The sequence below is a fragment of the Cyphellophora europaea genome, assembly GCF_000365145.1.
Source record: "Cyphellophora europaea CBS 101466 unplaced genomic scaffold supercont1.11, whole genome shotgun sequence".
Taxonomy (NCBI): domain Eukaryota; kingdom Fungi; phylum Ascomycota; class Eurotiomycetes; order Chaetothyriales; family Cyphellophoraceae; genus Cyphellophora; species Cyphellophora europaea.
The window spans coordinates 315,761-334,643 of NW_008481799.1; the positions used below are offsets into that span (position 1 = coordinate 315,761).

Below are 18,883 nucleotides of genomic sequence, written 5' to 3' on the forward strand. Positions count from 1 at the left end.
TGGAGCGCTGCATCAAGCACGACTTTCCTCATGACGCGGTAATGCACATAGACGCGTAAAGTGGATTTCGCGATTCACACGGCGCTTGTCTCAATCTGGAAAAGACTGATCCCGGCCATCACTGTACCGGGAGACCGGATCGTTGGATCTCACTACCTACTGATCCAATACTACAATGAAAGGTGCGGTGCACCACATTTGAGACCAGGGGAGCTTCTCCAACGCAGCATGGAGCTTCTATACTAGCTATAGGGTGCGAGACCTGCCACCACGCAGGAAGAAAGCATTTAGCATGGGCAAAGGTCCTTCAGAATCGCGTTTGGAGAATTCGTGCGGGCGAGGCGGCAATATAATTAGCTGTGGTCTAGCCCTGCTCGTTGTTTCAAACGCTGGAACTCTACGAAGGCTGAGCATATTGACAAGAGAATCGCTCCAAGTGTCCGTACCGTGACTCGGACTGCCAATGTGAGCCCTGGCCGCCACATACCAGGAATATGAATCAAGCACCTTTGACTTCATTGTGAGTATATCTGGTCAACTATGCTCTGTATACTCTAATTCAAAGCTAATGGCAGTGTCAACAGGGCGATATCTGCTGCACGTACGGCGCTGGAGGCCACATCAGAACGCCAAGACTTTCACTGCCTGATATCGCCTGATGCGGGAGTAGATTCGGCTTCAGCTTTATTGCCTGGGTCACTAGCAGAGAGCGCCGGGAATGGATGAGAGGTAGATACAACACAGGGATAAACCACCCCTCCCCCGGGAAGACCCGTAATGCTTGAGTGCCGTTTTCGCCCTGCTCCTCCTTTCCTGAGTACACCCCGAGAATTGGCTGACTGGACCTTGGTGTGAAGAAGTAGCCGAGATAGCGTCTTCTGGGGCCTGTTGAGAGTTGGTGACGGCAGCAGCAAACGTCTTAGACGTTAATATATCCAGCTGGCCAGATTGTTCAGTCCCACGGCGCCCGCCATCCTTAGGACAACCTTCGCCAGCCGCGTCTTTGACCACATAGCGAAGCCATTGTCTCAGCGTCCAAGGGCGTGGGTGTCGATGAACAGATCTCGATGCGAGGCTGCTGCCCCTGACCTTTTCATTGGAGAGCCATATTTCCTAAGCACCCCCATGCCTGCTGCTCACCCAACGTCCCATTTCTGACCACCGATTGCGCAAAGCCTGTTGAAAAGCTGGTCCCTTTGGGGGACCGCCGTAAGCACATACGACTTCCCAGACCGATCTGTAATCTCCAAACCGTCTTTGACATCGAGGTCCATGGCCCAACCCACAACGACTCTGGCCTTGAATCCCAAGCCATCGTGCTTCTTCAACTCCGTGATCTCTGTTGCATGTATGGTCCATGCGTCGTTAAATGATATAGTGCCATCGGCACCTATATGGAGCCGTCCCTCTTTGCCGTCATGACGGACGGCAAAGATCCATGGACCCGGTTCTCTGTCACCGGCGTTATTCTTGTGTGGAAGTATGCCGATCCGGTTCTTCGCGCTCTGGTGTCCGGCCTTGGCTCGGAGTTTGTCTGCCTTCAGTGTCATCTCCACTGTTGACTTGATGCCGCCTTTAACGAGACCAAATAATCGGTGTGGCTTACGGCGTTCTGTCGCCTGAATCTCTGAGCATGGACCGCTGGCGGCGTCAAGCACATTCTGATCTGGTGCGGCAGCGTCAGCTAGGTCTGCTTGCGAAGCGCCTAAGGGAGCCTCCCAGGTTTCTGCGTCAGCTTTCGAGGGTATAGGTATTGGCTTGATCGTTGGTGACTGCTTCGTATGTGGCCGGAGCGGTAGCGGTGAGACATGGTTTTCCGCGCTGCGAAGGAGTGTTATGGCTAGTTGAGCATTGGTTGGAATGCCTCTGAAGATGTGGTGCTCGGGAGACATCAGATTTGACCATCCTGGACATCTTTGCTCGAGAGAGCTGATCGCCCATGTCAGCGGAGGTCTAGCAAACAGCCCGACGCCTAATGCAAAGCTGAGAATTCTGGCAACAGAATCCAGCGATACGAATGTGGTTCCCAGGGCGAGCAGGACAAGTAGAGCTGCCAGGCGTAATTTGTGATCAAGGCTAGGGAAAGGGGGAGTCGGATCCAAAGCACTGCCGCCGACGTCAGCATTAAATCATAGAATGTCTGGTGAAGGGAGAAGCACTTCGCTAGACGCTCCCAAGTGTCGGATACAATGTACAAGAACCGAAGAAAGGGCAGCACGCCTGACCACAGGGCTGTTTGCATGGGTTCTCGTGTCTTATCGTGTGAGGGATCATTGACTCCATACGCCTTATCCATCGCAATGGACATAAGAGTGGTGGGCTCCTGCAGCCGCGGCAACGAGTCTTTGGGTTGCGGATCAGAAAGTTGATTGGACGGCTTGGTGTCCTCATCCTGTGCAGTCCACACGCTCACCGCAATACCTGCAAGGGCAGTGGCAAAGCTCTCGGCTTCTTTTTCGATCGCCTCGCCTCTGAACGTCTCAGGCGCGCCGGTCGCCGAGTCAAGCGATCCAAGCACACCAGCTGCGGGCTTCGATAGTCCGCCTGTTCGCCAATCGACGAGAGACATTGGTACTGGCGGAAACAACATGGTCCGGACGCGTACTGACAAAATCATGGCTATGCAAGCACATATGACGAGCGTGGATACCATGCTGAGGTACCACGCAGTGAAGTACGCCTGGATGGGTCAGTAACGCCCATGCGCGTGAAGATCACTTACGATGCAGAAAGTTGCAGTTCTCCTTGGTTCGAGCCAGGATTGAATCCTCGACATATGCTTTAGGAATGCCAGCACCCCAAGAATCTAGATTTATGTCAGATAGAGCTTCAACGAAGATGTTGGGGCGTTTGACTAACAACACCTATGTAGAGCCTCTCGAACTGACTTCTCAATTTTTTGGATGAGAATTTGGCCTCAGGAGATAAGCATAGGTCTAGGTGGTCGGATTTCTGTTGTGACACCGTTCGGACTATGAAGATTTCCTGTGAGTTCGTCAGCAAACAGCACGTGGCGCCGGCCACTCCCTCGTGTGGCCATACCTTTTCGAATCGTCTCAGAAGAAACCATAGTTGATCATCACTCAGGCCGTCGACCACAGAGTGATTGACATCTTCAGACACGCTTTCTCCATTACGATTGAGCAATCGGTCTGAGCCACGATGTCCAGACTGATCAGCTCCACCTGATGGCAGTTCCCCTGTCGTCGCAACATCGGTGTCGAGGTCGCCTTGCGCTACCTTTGTCCGCTGCCTGAGGTTGTTCATGCCACTAAGATGACACTTCTATTGCGTTAGAACATTGAAGCGAACAGTATACCGTTTGGGAAGAAAACAAGCTTAGCTCTTGCAGAATCCCGCTGCAGGATCAACCTTGAAAACTGGGTGGTTGATCTACACGTCGCGCACTGAAGCAACGTCATTTGCCCGAGATCGAGATGCTTACCGAGGGGCTTCTCCGATAGGCGAGCCCAACGTAGGCGAGGACGCCTGGACTTGCCCAGAACTGCCATTGGCACTAGCACATTGGGCGACGTTTGCCGAGCCCGGCGCCCCTAACAGCAGGGCATCCTTGCCCAGCGGTGCTGTCAGGTATGGAGGGTGATTTGGGAACATGCCTGGTGATTTGCGCTTCCACGTTGATTTCGTCTACGCTATCAGTGATTCATACGGGACTGAAACACTTGTTTGTCCCATGCGCACGGCTCACCCAGCATTCCTAACAAGAGACGATAGACCTTTATCTACGGACACACGGCCGTACATCCAAAAGTCCTCCGCCGCCACATAGACGTGCATCTGACTTCAGTGAGCATTGAGCCGTTAACATTGCCACGGCAGCAGTGCAGCACTTCGACAGGTTACGGTGCTCCGATGGAGCTAGATGGAAGTGTCATGCAAGGAACGAACCGAGACTGAAATATGGTGTACCCAACTCAACAGTCTGAGAACATGATAGTCTGTCAGAACGCATTCTGTCCATGCTGATTCACCTCCTTATGTCCAGCACTCGAGCCCTTTCAGACCTCACAGAAACATGCCCTCCTCCTCCAGCATCGAAACACTTCAGCTCACTTCAGCTTTCTTACGACCTTGCCGCAAAAGAACCGGAGTTCTCTGGTTCGGAAACGCCAGAACTGGCCCAGAATTGTCGTTGATGGCCTCGTACCACTGACATAGTCCACTCAGCATATAGAAAGTTGATCCCCAAATGCTTGATAGCGAACTCTGGTACTCGGCCCAGTGATGATCATGGCCATAGAAGCCAAAGATTGCAATAAGCCTAAGCAGACAGTCAGTTCCACGTGTCGAATGTCCAAAGGTAAGTAGCACTACTCACAAGAAGCCACAAGAGCCGGTAAAGGCATGAATTCCGATCCACCAACTGACTGCACGCCACTTTGGCTGGTTCCACCTGTCTTGCGCCATGATGGTGAACATGATGCTGGCGATGATGAAGCAGCATGAAGCGACTGTCTGGGGAACCCAATACGCCGCAACGAGCTGCCACTGCGCCAGGCTGTCGTAAATTCCCGGGAGAATGACAATCGATGTAACACCATACAGCGTGACGCCGAAGAGCTGAATGGTGCAAGCCACATACCCCAGTTCGAAGATGTGATAATGAAACAGAGAATGCCAGGTCGGCCACCAGCGCCAAACCAGATACTCCCTCACTTCGCCTTGCTGCTGTTGAGCTGATGCTGAGCCATGATCGACACCTTGACGTCTCTCCACGCGTTCCTTGGCTTCGTTGTACACATCTTCTGGTTGACTGTTACTCTTTGTGATCGAGTCCCAGTTGCTGTGGCCCGCGTCAACAGACTCTCCATTACGAGTGTGTTCAACATCGTCTTCATGGTGGTGATGGGGAACCAGATGGCCGAAAAAGGTATGCAGCTTTGCATCGAGAAGTTCTTTCTCGATGTCTTGGTGCCCTTCCAGTAGCCTTTTCATGGCGGCGCCGGCAAAACATCCGTCGTTGACGGCTTCGAGGTAGGCCATCACACCGCCGATCTGGTACAGGCACGCACCGAAGAAGAACGTCAGTGACGGGCCGTACGTTTCGAGACTGTCTGATAGTTTGACATCTGGGTATGCCAATGGCACCCAAGAGACACAGCTCGAAACAATGAAAAGGGCGGATCCAATACTATAGCACCAGCCTGACCAGAAAGCCATGTTCCAGTAAGGAAATGTCGTGAGCATGATCCAAAAGTTGTGCCAGACGCTAACATTCTTCTGAGGTACAACTCCGGCCTGAGCCTCCGGGTCCTCCGCTTCCTTCTCCTTGCTGTGACTGTGGCGATTGAGGAAGGGGACATGGTTGAAAGCGCTTCCAGCCGTAAAATGCTTGGTCAAGCCTTTGGTGTGACGACCATGTACATAAATCTTCCGGTGTGGAGGGCTTTTGGCTGGTGTGTGGTCTGCTGAGTTGCCCCAATCTCGAGCTGTTGGCGCATGGTCGAGGTTCTTTGAAAGGGCCGAGTTTGTCCTCTGGTGGTGGTGGTCATCATCATCTACTCTGGTGGCTGCAGACTCACTGCGAGTCGCACGTGTGTCCATTTCATTATCTCGGCCAACGTTATTTCCGCTCATACGATCGGCGTGACTGGGACTACTGGGTCCAGCATCTATTTCTTCGACACCTTCGCCATCACCTCGACCAGGGTGCCCAGTGGAACGACTTGCCTCACCTGCGAAGTCTGGCTGATTGAATTCCATATTGGAGGCCATGGAAATGAGAGCATGCCAGGTGGAGAAAGGTAGAAACCAAAAGCAAGAAGCCTCTGCCCAGCTTCTGATCACAAGCTTTTGTTCAAGATCACATAAGCTTTCGCCTCCGCGCCCGAGGCTCGCCTTATCTCTCAAGCCTGCAGGATGATGGCATACCTGGAGTAGTCAGCACCCTGGCCCCTCACGCGACCCAAGCGACGTTTGAACGTTGTAATCGTAGCTAGTAACAAAACAGGCTTCGATTTGTGAAGACATCTCCGAGCCGTGCCGCGAAAGGAGCCACCAACGTCATTTGGCATCTTCCACCCAACTTGAGGTGGTTATTACTCAGCGTCATAGTATTTCGGCTGAGGATCTGCCAGTGCACGATCCCAGTCGTACTTGATAGACATCCAGAGACATTGTTACTTCCAGCTGTAGGCAATGATAAGGTAAGCGCATGCAGACCGAAAAGGGTCCGCTGGAAAGTGCCCATCGGAATCTGGCGCAACGACAGTCGGACGCCATGCCTGGCCAACGAATGCTGCTGCCACAGTGCAATGCAACACCAGCGACTTCGAACGCCAGCATTCTACCTGATGTTCGATCCTCTGAGCGACGCCGGTGGTTTACTCTGGTAGAATGGACAAAAGAATCATGAGGGAGTCGTGGCGGGCTTGGTCATTATTCCAAAGACACGTGTCCGACATCACCTACGGAGCGCGGTAGAGACGGACTACTGTTGGCATTTTGTACACAGATTCTCGCCGAATCCTCTAGGTATATTTGAGCTACAGTGAGCTACATCGACCTGCTGAGGGGCTTCTGTAGGGACATGATGAACTACATCTAGAGACTTGGCTCCAGGCGCTTCGTCTGCAGCCGTCAGGCTTCGAGACGGACGCGAAACCCATAACTCATGCCGGTCATGGGTGAAGAATAGTGGTAACATAGCCGCCGCCGAATCTCGATGATTTCTCGATGGTGGAAGGGTACCGTGAACAAGCAACATTAGCGGCCCTCACCCTTACCGAAATGCGTCAAGAACAATTGATACATAAGATTAGGCAGGTCACAATAGTCGGCACAAGACAGAATGGATCACCTGATAGATGGATGTCCAGGATGCTACCCAGCCGCGGGCTATTGGTCTAGTATTGGTTCTTGTCCGGAGACTTCTCCTATCTTCCCTGTTGTTCTAGGACAGAGTGAGCTCACACTATAATGCCAATTGCAACTTTACAAATCGATATTTCCGGGCAAAACTGAGGCTAGTGGCATGGCTACTAGGGAACCTGAATCAGTATGAACAGGTGCTGCTTGCTCAATGCTTAGCGACTCTTTATATTTGCCGTATAGGTAGGACAACGCCAATTTGCATTGGCTCGAGGGCGGTTTGTCATGAGTACTTCTCCGAGACGTTCTATCTGACTTCAGCGAAGACCTCATACTAGGGGCAGAGGCAGCTATACCGAGTTGACAGCGACGAGGGACCCGGGTGGGGGCTGGGCAGGAGCTCCTACAGAACGACGTTATCGATAAGGCCGGTTCCGCTTGCCCCACGTCGTTTTCGTGGGCAGCTTCGCGGAGAAGGAAGGACCCCTCCAAGCAAAAACAAAGTCCAATATCACCCGATACAAGTCTTGAACAAGCCGAGAGCAATTTCTTCTGTACTATACCGACCTCACAGGTGTCTTGACATCCCGTACCAGCACTCAAAAACCCCAATTTCATTGCCCATCTTTGCAACCTCCCAGGTGGTTCGGAATCCCTAGAGCACTCCCCCGACTCCTCAACAATCAGCCATCATGGGGCGCAAATTCTTTGTCGGCGGCAATTTCAAGATGTAAACTCTCCACTCATGCGGGCAAGCAATGGTCTGACAATAAGCTCTAAGGAACGGGACTATTCAGTCCATCAAAGACATCGTTCACAACCTGTCATCGGCGAAGCTTGGTTAGTACCCATTGACCGGAAGAAAGCGAGGTATTGACCAGGCCGACAGACCCCAACACCGAAGTCGTTATCTCCCCTCCAGCACTCTACCTCCTTCTCACCCGCGAGCATCTCCGCGAAGGCCTCGAGGTTGCCGCCCAGAATGTGTTTGACAAGCCCAATGGTGCTTTCACTGGCGAGATCTCTGTGCAACAGCTCAAGGATAGCAATATCACCTGGACTATTCTAGGCCACAGCGAGCGCCGTACCATCTTGCAAGAGTCGGACGATTTCGTGGCCAGCAAGACCAAGAACTCCCTTGATGGTGGTGTTGGTGTCATTCTGTGCTGCGGAGAGTCTCTCGAGCAGAGAGAGCAAGGTACCACGGTCCAGGTCGTGACCAAGCAGCTGGATGCCGTTAACAAAGTCATTGGCAAGGACGGCTGGTCCAAGGTCGTCATTGCCTACGAACCCATCTGGGCCATCGGCACTGGCAAAGTTGCTACTACAGGTGAGGTTCCAGGACTATTTCCGCGGGTAGATCGCTTATGAATGGTATAGAGCAAGCACAGGAGGTCCACGCTGCGATCCGCAAGTGGCTGAAAGATTCCGTCTCGTCTGAGGCCGCCGACAACACCAGAATTATCTATGGTGGTAGCGTCAGCGAGAAGAACTGCTGCGATCTGTCCAAGCAGCCCGATGTCGATGGCTTCCTGGTTGGTGGTGCTAGCTTGAAGCCGGCTTGTAAGTACTCGCATCTGATCCCGAGTATGGACTAACAGATATGAGTCGTCGACATTATCAACGCAAACCAGTCCAGCTAGATGCACCAGCACATGACGTTCGAAACGCGCCCAGGCTTGGAAGGTAGGCAATTCTCATCAGTAAAGCGATGGTTGCCATCCGTCTGCTGGATTACGCGCGCTTCCCGGGCTGCCAACACTTTTACCGGGCACGCCTGAGCAAGTAGCTGTGCAATTATTCGCGTGAATATCCAGTATAAAGCCACGTTCGTCCCCAATTCTCTGTCTGCTCACTCAACTGGCCTGTTCCCAGCTGCAGCCTGTGGTCTAAGCATATTTGCCGCGTGTGTTAGTGTCCTTCATCTCGTCACCTTCTCGAAGTGCAGCACAGATTATGTCAAAGAGGTTTTACTGTTGCTACCAGTAGGACCTGTCGATGGCGATGCAATCGATGTACATAAGACGTGAGAAGCCGTTCAGCCAATCGGCGTGAAGAGGGGAGAACATGCCCGAATTCAACTCCACCAACAACTTTGTCCAGACCGCAGACCAGAACAACGTTACACGACAGTGATATTCCAGAGCTTAGGTACCTTGAGTAAGGATCCATCTGAGTTCGGGTCAGTCACCCCATAACAGTCCTTGCAAGGCCGTCTCGTGGGTTTCCACCAAGGGGCATCGGGCAACACAAACCCAACCCCCTTGCTTGGGAATCCCACTCCTGCCTACATTCCACGAGAAGATGCGCTATACCAAGCTACGCGTGAGAGGGGCCAATCCTTCGACCCCTTCATTTTGTACCATGCTCTGTGTGCCTGCGATTTTGTACACTTCTGAGTGCCGCTGACACCAATTCCACCTGTATCGCTGTGTCCGTTATTGCTCGTTTACTAACTACAGTCACTCCTTGGGACCATCATGGCATGGTCAACGACTCGAACGATAAATAAGGGCGTTGGTCGTCACTACCTCCGCTTCACCGTACTTGTCGTGCTCGCTTGGTTCCTCATCTACCACGTCCAATTCAAGCATGACCCGGACTCCCAATCGTCCAGTAGCCTCTTCGACCCAGCAGATCGCCAGTGGCTCCTTTCATCCCGCGTACAACCCAAGCCAGACTCGCCTCAGATCAACATCGCCGCAGCCGGCCCGCAGATTGGCCAGGCCACTACCGATATCAGCATTGATGGCTCAAAAGTCGTAGAATCTCTTTCCAGCGATTCTCCTCTACCCATCGCCGACCTTGCCACAGCCGGTCAGCTTCCTCCCGCCGCTCCCACCCCCTCCTCGCCCGATTCTCCCGCAACATCAGTGAAATGGGTCAAGACACGCTATACTGCCCCGGATGAGCCCATTTCCCACCTCGTCCTCTCCCGACCACACCCGACTCAACAGCCTTCGCTCTTGGTCCTTGTCATGACCAAAGACGGTCACTCCTGGGGCCGTAACGATGGCCCGTCCCGAAATTTCTCCTCCTTCCTCACCCTGCTGCACGACACGGGCCTCGATCTGTCTACCGTCGCTATCGGGCTACTGACCTCCGACGAGACCGAGTTCGCATCGTACGAGAGCGGGCTGGACGAGGATATAGAGGGCTTTGCTGCCGCGACTTTAGTCCTACATCCGGGATATCAGGGTGGCAGACGCGCGGTGGGATCCAAGCCCAAAGCGAAGCTCTCTGACGGCGGCGGCGAAGGCAACGCCGAGGGCGAGGGCGGAGCAGCCGAGGACGACGAACGCGGTCACCGACACGACAATGATATCCAGCACGCGCGGCGCGTGGAGATGGCCCGCCTACGCAACTACCTCATGTTCACGGCCCTGCCCCTCGCGCCTACAGCGGCGAACCTGCTGTGGATCGACGCAGATGTCTACGCGCTCAGCGACAACCTGCTCAAAGACATGCAGCGGCACATGGAGGACGAGCGCGTCGGCGTCCTCACCGTCATCAGCCGCATGGGCGGTGGCGAGGGCGGCGACTACGACTTCAACGCCTGGCGCGGCGAGCGCAGCAGCCCGAACACCGAGCAGCGCGAGAAGCTAAGGGAGGCGCTCGGCAGCTGGGTCGCCGGCAGCGTGGACAAGAAGAGCGAGCACATGGGCGACATCATCGGGCGGCTGGACCGTGAGGAGCGGCAGCGCAAGATCGATAGCGGCGAGCTCGTGGTGCAGGAAGATGACAAGGATGAGAAAGGCGTTTTTGACCCCGCCAAAGCGAGCTTTGAGGACTCGGATCCGAAAGAGGAAGAAAATAAGCGCGAGCCCGAAGTGCTGGAGATTGAGGGCATCTTTCGCCTCGATGCCGTGGGCGCCACGGTGTTGATGGTCAAGGCCGCGCTGGTGCGGCAGGGTCTGGCGTTCGCGACCACGTATCTCGTCGGCACGGACTGGCAGAGTGAAGGATGGGATGGCGTCGAGAGCGAGGGTTTGTGCGTTGCGGCGCGGGGGCTGGGTGGGGAGTGCTGGGGCATGCGCAATGGGTTCTCGAGACATAGTACGGGATAAAGAGGGTTTGCGACGGGGCCTTCCTAGAATTCACGGGTCGGAGGGTTCGAATGGGTGGGAGACATAGCACGCCTTTTCACTGTCATGATATGAATGAAAGACGCTTCATGAAATTCGTAAATTTTCTGCCAGATAGCCAGCTCAGCTGCCTTTTGGCTACGCCTTTCGCTCAGTGGTCGTCCTAACAGGAGGAGCCAGCACGACCGCACCATTCAGCTCGCCCACCATTATCATCATCTTAGAGGCCACAACCTCTTTCAACCATGCATTCTCACCATCCCATCCAATCCCTGTGGATACTCCCGTGACTCTCCGCTCAGGTACGGCCAGTGCGGCAAGTGGTGCTCCTGTCGCTGGTACTGCAGCAGCCGCAGCTGCAACTCTCGCTCCTCGCACGCCTCCATCTCACGCCGCTCCCACACCTCCCTCTCTCTCGCCTGCTTCACCATCTCCCGTGCCTCTCCCTCCATCACCACCCGCTGCATCACCTCCGTCGCCGTGCCCACCGTGACCAGCATGTCCGGATGGACACGCACGCCGGGGCCCCACCCACGATCCGTCGCCTCGCCATCATTCACGCGCATGAAGATGTCGCGTTCGTCGATTCGCGCCTCATTGCCCTGCGCCTCTACCACATAAGCCCGCATCTTCGGCAGCCGGTGGGTGGCACCGCTGAGGTCGCGCCCATAGTACGCCAGTGCGGGGTGGCGCGGCATGGCGTGCGGTGGAAGCCAGGGCTGCTGGGTCTCGGGCGCACCACCCTGAGCGTTGTGGCGGGGAGGAATGGTGCGGTGTGGCGGGTAGGTTGTCCAGTGCGGCGATGCGAAGCGGGCGAGGGCGGTGCGTGTTGCGAGGACTTGCGGGTTGGGCTCGCTGGTGGGATAGCTGCCATACTGGAGAGGGGCGACGGGGGGGTTGACCAGGTAGAGTTGGCCAAGCTCGTTGATGGTGTGGGCTGTTTGATGGTGTTCAAGCTCTGGGAGTGTGAGTGCTGGGAGCGGCGCGAGGTCGAGGTCACCGACGCGAAGCGGGAAGCGTGGTATACGGTTGGTGGCGGTGACGGCGGAAGCGTTGAGTCTGCTGTGGACCGCACATGAGGTCGGGATGCTACTGGAGGGATGTTGTTGTAGATTGGGCGCGGCTGACTGGCGAACTTGGCGAAGAGTCTGAGATGGGGCCTGAGGAGGCTTTTGAGGACGAACTGGCTGAGGGTTGGGGACACTATCGTCACGACCGAGCTCGCTAGGTTGAGTGTAGTAGACTGGCAATTGAAAACGGAGTTGGCTAAGCTGAGGATCAGGCTGTGGTTCATGCCGCTCCTGTGCATATGTGCCTGAAGGCTCATGGTGACCAGATCCACTTCCTTGCCTAGTATTGTACCTGCGCTCGCCGCTTGGCTGCGTTTGGGGACTGAACTGTGGCGCATTCCGATCACATGCAAGCTGGTCTTTTGCAGCGATTGCGGTAGTGGGCATTTCGCTGGTAGTATCTCGCGGCAGGAATACAGCTGCAGCAGGATTAAGCTGCTGGACTCGTCGATCGACCGCTGCCTGCACAGCTTGGTCGACAACTTGGCCACCGTCAGAGCCGGCAGCCACTCTCGTTTGCGAGCCATAGTGCGGAAGTGGCATAGCCCAGCCAGTCTGCTGTTGTGTGCCACGCATACCTACGGCCAATGGGTGGTAGATCTGTGCACAGCTTGGACCGGGAGAGAGATTGCTGAAGTGGTGAAGCAGCGCGTGCAAAGGAGGCGTTGCCAGAAGGATCGAAAAGACCAGGGAGAGGGTCGGTGGTGACGCTCGATCGTGATAAACCACTTCTATCAATGATAGAGCCCGTACCGGAGAAGATGACTGCGCCTTGGCTTCCCAGACGCTCGCGCACTTCAGTGATATCGCTACCGAGGAAGGGGGAAGGCCAAGCCATCTAGAGAAAAAGATCCGAACTTTGTTGTTGCTTGAAAGGATGGTGGAAAGGTAGGCAGGTGTGCTGCTGCAGAACACAAAGCGCGAGAAGTCCTGAAGCAACTGTTGCGGTGTTGTCGCAATAGTGGCTAGGTTTGCGGAGCTTTTGTGCATTATTGAGCGCACAATTTTTCAACGTCACTAGTTGATTGTTTAGACAGTAGTGACTGAGAGTGAAGAGTCACGAAGGTTAAGGGTTACCCAGAATGCCCTCATTCTGGTTGCAGCTTGCTTTTTGACCCCGGTCCGAGATTCTGGTGAAACTGCCTGAGTGCATTTCTTGCTAACTGTAGGTCGGTCCATTTGCTGACTTGTACACAGCAAATGCACAGCCAGGCGTAAAGAACTCTTTGAAAGAACGAGCCACCATTGTCGTCTGCATGTGAGTTGCCAGTCATGTCCTAGCAGATCGGCTGTAGCATCTGGCAAAGCCAACGAGATATGTTGGTATCGGGGTCCTCTGATCTAGCGCTGCGTTGAAATAAAAAAGGGTCTTTCAGATTGTCCTCTTGAGATAGCGGAGGCTGTTATCCAACGAAGCTCTCGCTGGTCGGACAAGGTGGCGCAGATGTGGCGAGTGCTGGTGTCGAAGACGGCTCTCATGTCGAATAAGCAACAGTGACTCCGAAGCTGCCCTTCCATGGCGTCCCAGCATCCGCTCCCACCTTCCTCGGCTCAGGACAAACAGTTACTCCTGCACTTACCAGCAATGCCTTGACTCTACCTGTCCAAAGAGCTTTTACGCTCCACCCATCGTCCACTCCCACCTTCAACACATTCTCGTCTTCCCTTTCGAATCTCTCCTCCTTCAATGCCATTTCCTCTGGGCTAAACCATCCTCTTAGCCGTTCCTTGGCCCAGTAGACAGGGTTTTCCGGAGAGATTGACCGACTACCCCGAGAGCCGCGCCATATTTCAGCACCAAGGACGTATCGGGACTCCCATGAGTAGAAATTGAAATCAAATCGGGACGAAAGTGCCAGGTTCGGAGTCGGGCGCACTGAGTATGTAGAAGCGATGCCACCGACGAGGGGGTTGAGGGTCAGGGTCATGGTGTACGGGAAAGAGGAGTGTGAGATATTGGACGGCAGCAGGAGGGAGGCGGCGGTGCCGGTAAACGGCTTGCCGCGCGACGAGTGCGACGGTGTGGGCATTATATGAGGGGCGAGAGTCGTGAAGCGGAGACCTGTGGACATACCGATTACGTGAGACAGGGGTGAATAATAGAATTCGGCACCAGCGGAAAGGAGGGATGGCTTGGACGCCAGGCGGTTGCGGTACTGCAGATAGGCATCGGTGGAAGGTGGGATCTTGAGGTCAAAGTCGGCTGGAGTCGACGGGGGGGCGGCAGGAGGTGGTGAAACCCCGAAGTTCCACAAACCACGAGCTCCCAACAATGCACTGTCTGTGGAAAGAAGGCCTTCAACCGAATATTGCCCTGTATCACGCTGCAGATGTGCCAGTACCGATGCAGGAGGGCTGCCACCGTTGAGAACAGGTGTCGTTGATGACTTGCTATACAGAGACAGAGATAGGAGCGTCTCAGGATTGATACGCCGGACATAGAGCGCATTCAGCACAGACGGCGGAGGCAGGGCCAGTGTTGCATATAACAGTGTCGGTTTCCGCCCAGTGGGCAACTCCCACACGCCGCTTACGGGGACTTGCGGCAACCTCAAATCTCGGTACCCTCTGACCAGGTTTCTGAGCGGTATACTCGGACTCCGTGCAGCGACTTGCCCCAGAGCATGACTAGTGTACAAGTAGGATATGGACCCATCGATGTGGCCGAGTGTTGACAGCCTGTAGGAGCTAGCAAAGTTGTTGCTGCTCAAAGATGAGGCATGTAGCGACAGAGTCTTGGGCGTCTCGAAGGATAACAGAGAGTCTGATGTGGCCGTCAAGGCTGAGTAGCTATTGTCTGGGTTCCAATCGCTCGAGGCCCCGAAAGCTTGGACGATGTAGTCCATGAAGGTGATCATGGTGGGAGAGATGGCGCAGGTGGCGCTATTGGATGTAAGAATGCATTGCCATTCGGCTAGAATGAGTGTAGCCTATGCACTGTTGCTGCTAGACTTGCTGCTCCTAAGTGAGGTGTGCTGGGGGACGTGGTAGGTACTGTCTGCGCACTGCACCTGAGGTTGAGTTGAGCCACGCTCGGAGCCTCAATGTCCGGCCCGCACGTTTCTCCGCTCCGGGCATTCGTCTGAATTTCCCAGGTCAATGGTCAAAGCTGTCACGAGCTCGAATCTATCCATCTCTTTGCTGAATTATCCATCAACCCAGGATCCCCTCCAAGAAAACAGACTGCGCATTTTCAACCACTCGCTTTCCCTTTTAAACTCCGACAGCCAAGATGGTCAAGCTCGAAGTCGTTGACGACGAGGCCTTTCTCGAGAAGCCCGAAACCTCCAAGAACGGCGCACTCTTCCAAGAAGAAGACGACGATGATTTCACAGACACAGGTGCGCCTTCTCCCCTCTCCCGCTTCTTCCCACCTGATTACTGATGCCCGGCAGATTCCGAAATCTCAGAAGCCTCAGATATCGGCGACCTGGACGAGTCGCTCTACGACCGCTTCTCTGCACTAAAAGACATCGTGCCTCCCAAAACCCGGGCTTCCATCGGCTCGATCGCTTCAAACACCGCCAGCGCGGTCTCGACAGGCGTGACTTACGGCGGAAAAGGCGTATGGGTGATCATCAGCTCCGTGCTACTGCTGGGCATTCCGTACGCACTAGCGCTCAGCGAGGAGCAGGCGCTCGTGGAGCAAGAGAGGCAACAGGGCTTGATGGCAGAAGGTGCGCAAGGGCTGATGGCTGCGGGTGAGGGACCGGGTGAGGCGAAGGCTGCGCTGTAAGATACCATAAGGGTGGTGGAGAAGTGTAATACTAGTGAACAGGATGTTTCTGCTGGACAGACCACGACAATATGCAATGACCGGACCAGCGTCGAGGTAAGCGGTACAAGAAGATGGTACAAAATGATGGCAGTTGCCGTTTTCTCAGCTCAGGAATGTCTATCACCATTGTTTGTAAAAGGGTATCTAAGAAAGCACATCCAAGTGGCGGCTGCCAGCACATTCATCCAGCAAACCGATATTTCGAATGCTTGACGGTTGATCTTCTTCGATGTCAAGCTCCACGGTGCCCTAGGAATTGCGCGTGACATCCCAAGGTGTGCAGCTCCAAAGCTATCGCGAACCACCTTACTCCGAGTCACTCAAGGTCACCCTCTCCCTGTAGCGATCGTTGTTCCACGTCCTCGTCTTCCCATCGACCGTCCTTGCTTGCACTACACCAAATCTCCCACGAGATCTGCCGCCACGAACCGCGTAGTCCGACATACCCAACATGGCATCCTTGAGGTCTGTCTGAAACAAGCCCCAAAGGTCGTCGATCTTGCCGGTCTCTTCCAATGTGTCGACAATGGCTTCCGCCTCCTTCTCGCGCTTGCGCCTGCTCTTCTTTTCGCGCGCCACGATGGCTTCGGCAGAAAGAACCCCTTGCTCTTCAAGATGCTGTAGCAATGTCTCGTTCAAATGATACTTCCAGTGAGTAAGTTTATGACCCATTTGAGCGTTAGCGGTGCAGTGCGAGCCGAGATGGAAATGACGGGTTTGCGATGCCAGGACGCGGCCCTTCTCGTCCACGCTCGCATCGTCTCTGTTATCGCCATCGTCATCTTCTGCGTCGGAGTCCTTCTCGATGGGTTCAAGAGTCTTCATATTATATGCTTGGCCGGACAGGACAAAGTCGTATCTGGCAGGATGGTTGCTTTTATTGCAGGCATCGCAAGTGTCACGGTCATCCTCGTCACCCGGCATCAGGGCGATGGCAATGTCAGGGCGGGCCAGGATGGTATTCCTGAACTCAGCATTCCAAGCCGACGAGATAAGGCGACTCCCGGCTTGTGCAGCAACTTGATCGTTGACGCGCTGGAAGGCGAGCTTAAATATATCATCATCTCGGGGAAACGCCGGCGCAATTTTGTTCTTGACGAGCCATTCAATGATATGCGGAAACAATTCTCTCGGTTTCGCCGTCATCCAGGGAGTGAATTCAAGGGGGATGTCAGAACGAGGTCTCCTCGATGCCTCCGGCTCCTCGTGTTCATCATCTTCGATGAAGTTGTCGTCTCCGTCTGCTCGGGGCTCTGATTCATCTCCCTGATCTGTATCGAGTGATGAGTGTACAGATCCTTGGTCTGACATCGCCTGTGATGGTCGTCCGATGTAGTTGATGTCTGCTCCTTGTTCGGAGCCATCCTCATCGGAGTCGTAAACCCTTGGGATCTTTTCCCCAGCTCTTCTGCGCCTGAGAAGATCAAACTGCTCTCGGGTCTCATCGCGTTTTGCCGTGACAGGGCCGCCTCTCGTTCGGGGTATGCTCGCTGAATGTTCTGATTCGGAGCCCCGCAGGTCATCTAGATCGGCTTCTAGCTCTTCTTGTTCCCTACGGCTTCTGCGTTTGGCTGACCTAGAAGTCTTCTCACTTCTTGGAGCTTTGCGCCGGACTGGCTCTGCATCGTCGGAAGACATGTATTCGACTTCGTCATCATTGACTAGCCAGCCATCTTGATCGACAGACCGTCCGGGAACATAAGACGCCAGAGATTGAGGCCGCGCTCCAAGGTAGTTCGTTTTCGTACTCGCTTTGGCTCGTTTGCGCTTCGTAGGGGCTGAAGCTAAAACATCAGCGTCATCATCGGTCGACTCGGCTGAGCCAACATCAGAAATTACTCCAGGTGAGGGGGAAGTTGAGTCAAGCTCAATATGGGTGCGGCGGCTGGACCGAGATGTGGATGATTCACGCCGGGGCGAAGTACTACCGAAGCGCATGGAGCGCCTGAGCGGACTTGATACGCTGGTGGTTGCTACTGCACGTCTGTTGATTTTCCTGCGCTTCGAAGACGGTGCGACCAGTTCATCATCATCGTCCTCTTCCAGTAGGTTCGGTCCATTGCTGCTGGTTGGCGGCGTGGGAGGAGGGTCACTGAGTGAAGATGCATCATCTTCCATTACCTGACCGCTTAGTTGTGAGGATGGCTCTGGTGTTGGGAGATTCTTCGCGCGTGGTCGTGATCCTGTGTAGGTTACACGAGAAAGGCGATCCTGTATTGCGGTAGAATATTCTTTGTTGCTCGGAGACGATGCTGGTAGCGAACCAAACTGCAAGCGCGTCTGGCGCTTCGGGTTGCGACTACGATAAGCCTGTCGCGAAGGAGCCATGTTCGAACCACAAGGAGAAGGAAGCGATGGACGTAAGATCAGAAAGCATGAAGTGGCAGCTGGATCTCAATTAGGGATCGTCAGACTTGTTCGCAGGCAGCTCCTGGTACTAAAAGCTGCCAGCCGAGCACAGAGATGGAATGATGAATCTGCAGTCACCGCTGCCTGACAATTATCTCACTTGCAGAGCCCTGCAACGATGAAGCGACCATCGGGATGTCCAAAAGCACACGCTGAGGTGCCAGGGACAGCCTCGTCACGTCCCCGCGTTGGCGCGCAGGGCTGAACGCCACGTCCGCGCCGGTGACGTTTTGCCCGGAAGGCTTGTGCGCACAGCGGAACTCTTTGTGTATATGTGGCGCAACAAAGGTGTCTTGCTCACCCTGACATCATTTCCTGCCATTGTTGCCGTATTATCAGCCACAGATACTCCCACTTTTCAGCAGTTCTAGGGCGGCACAGGGCCTGGATAGTGGATGGAATTTGAGTTCCCGAAAAGATTTTTGCGTCACCAGGGCAATCCCGGCTGCAGTAGTCGCGCCGGTGTGTTGATCGCTCGAAGTTCGATCTCTGCGTCGATCTGATGAAAGATGACGATATCTCGGAGCAGGATGAACATGGTCCACTATAGACCGCGCCACGTCTTACTTCATTGGCGCCGCGCGTCACCTCGATCCGGTTTCATGTGAAGACGTGCCAGCTGAACTGTGCAATTCTATGGAGGAGATGACATGGGAAGAATGAAACGGGAAATTGTAGGTTTTATGCCTGCAGCCACCAAGCGAAGCTTC

General features: G+C 54.5%; 8 protein-coding genes across 8 annotated transcripts; 3 read left to right on the forward strand and 5 right to left on the reverse strand.

The window, feature by feature from the left end:
* Positions 1-1,136: 1,136 nt before the first annotated feature.
* On the reverse strand, positions 1,137-2,569 carry HMPREF1541_09780 (uncharacterized protein; the record flags this gene model as incomplete). The annotated part of the gene is made up of 2 exons (XM_008714453.1): positions 1,137-2,106; positions 2,160-2,569. The coding sequence occupies 2 exons, from the start codon at positions 2,567-2,569 to the stop codon at positions 1,137-1,139; spliced, it is 1,380 nt and encodes a 459-aa protein (XP_008712675.1).
* Positions 2,570-4,065: 1,496 nt separating this feature from the next.
* On the reverse strand, positions 4,066-5,724 carry HMPREF1541_09781 (uncharacterized protein; the record flags this gene model as incomplete). The annotated part of the gene is made up of 2 exons (XM_008714454.1): positions 4,066-4,282; positions 4,340-5,724. 2 exons carry the CDS (start codon positions 5,722-5,724, stop codon positions 4,066-4,068), a joined length of 1,602 nt encoding a protein of 533 aa, XP_008712676.1.
* A 1,799-nt stretch (positions 5,725-7,523) lies between these two features.
* HMPREF1541_09782 (triosephosphate isomerase) lies at positions 7,524-8,474 on the forward strand (the record flags this gene model as incomplete). The annotated part of the gene is made up of 5 exons (XM_008714455.1): positions 7,524-7,561; positions 7,613-7,671; positions 7,721-8,161; positions 8,212-8,394; positions 8,440-8,474. The coding sequence occupies 5 exons, from the start codon at positions 7,524-7,526 to the stop codon at positions 8,472-8,474; spliced, it is 756 nt and encodes a 251-aa protein (XP_008712677.1).
* An 837-nt stretch (positions 8,475-9,311) lies between these two features.
* HMPREF1541_09783 (uncharacterized protein) lies at positions 9,312-10,898 on the forward strand (the record flags this gene model as incomplete). The annotated part of the gene is made up of 1 exon (XM_008714456.1): positions 9,312-10,898. The coding sequence occupies one exon, from the start codon at positions 9,312-9,314 to the stop codon at positions 10,896-10,898; it is 1,587 nt and encodes a 528-aa protein (XP_008712678.1).
* A 257-nt stretch (positions 10,899-11,155) lies between these two features.
* Positions 11,156-12,562, reverse strand: HMPREF1541_09784 (uncharacterized protein; the record flags this gene model as incomplete). The annotated part of the gene is made up of 1 exon (XM_008714457.1): positions 11,156-12,562. One exon carries the CDS (start codon positions 12,560-12,562, stop codon positions 11,156-11,158), a length of 1,407 nt encoding a protein of 468 aa, XP_008712679.1.
* Positions 12,563-13,461: 899 nt separating this feature from the next.
* HMPREF1541_09785 (uncharacterized protein) lies at positions 13,462-14,844 on the reverse strand (the record flags this gene model as incomplete). The annotated part of the gene is made up of 1 exon (XM_008714458.1): positions 13,462-14,844. One exon carries the CDS (start codon positions 14,842-14,844, stop codon positions 13,462-13,464), a length of 1,383 nt encoding a protein of 460 aa, XP_008712680.1.
* A 374-nt stretch (positions 14,845-15,218) lies between these two features.
* HMPREF1541_09786 (uncharacterized protein) lies at positions 15,219-15,722 on the forward strand (the record flags this gene model as incomplete). The annotated part of the gene is made up of 2 exons (XM_008714459.1): positions 15,219-15,327; positions 15,382-15,722. 2 exons carry the CDS (start codon positions 15,219-15,221, stop codon positions 15,720-15,722), a joined length of 450 nt encoding a protein of 149 aa, XP_008712681.1.
* A 348-nt stretch (positions 15,723-16,070) lies between these two features.
* HMPREF1541_09787 (uncharacterized protein) lies at positions 16,071-18,092 on the reverse strand (the record flags this gene model as incomplete). Its single annotated transcript, XM_008714460.1, has 1 exon — positions 16,071-18,092. The coding sequence occupies one exon, from the start codon at positions 18,090-18,092 to the stop codon at positions 16,071-16,073; it is 2,022 nt and encodes a 673-aa protein (XP_008712682.1).
* Between the last annotated feature and the right edge of the window lie 791 nt (positions 18,093-18,883).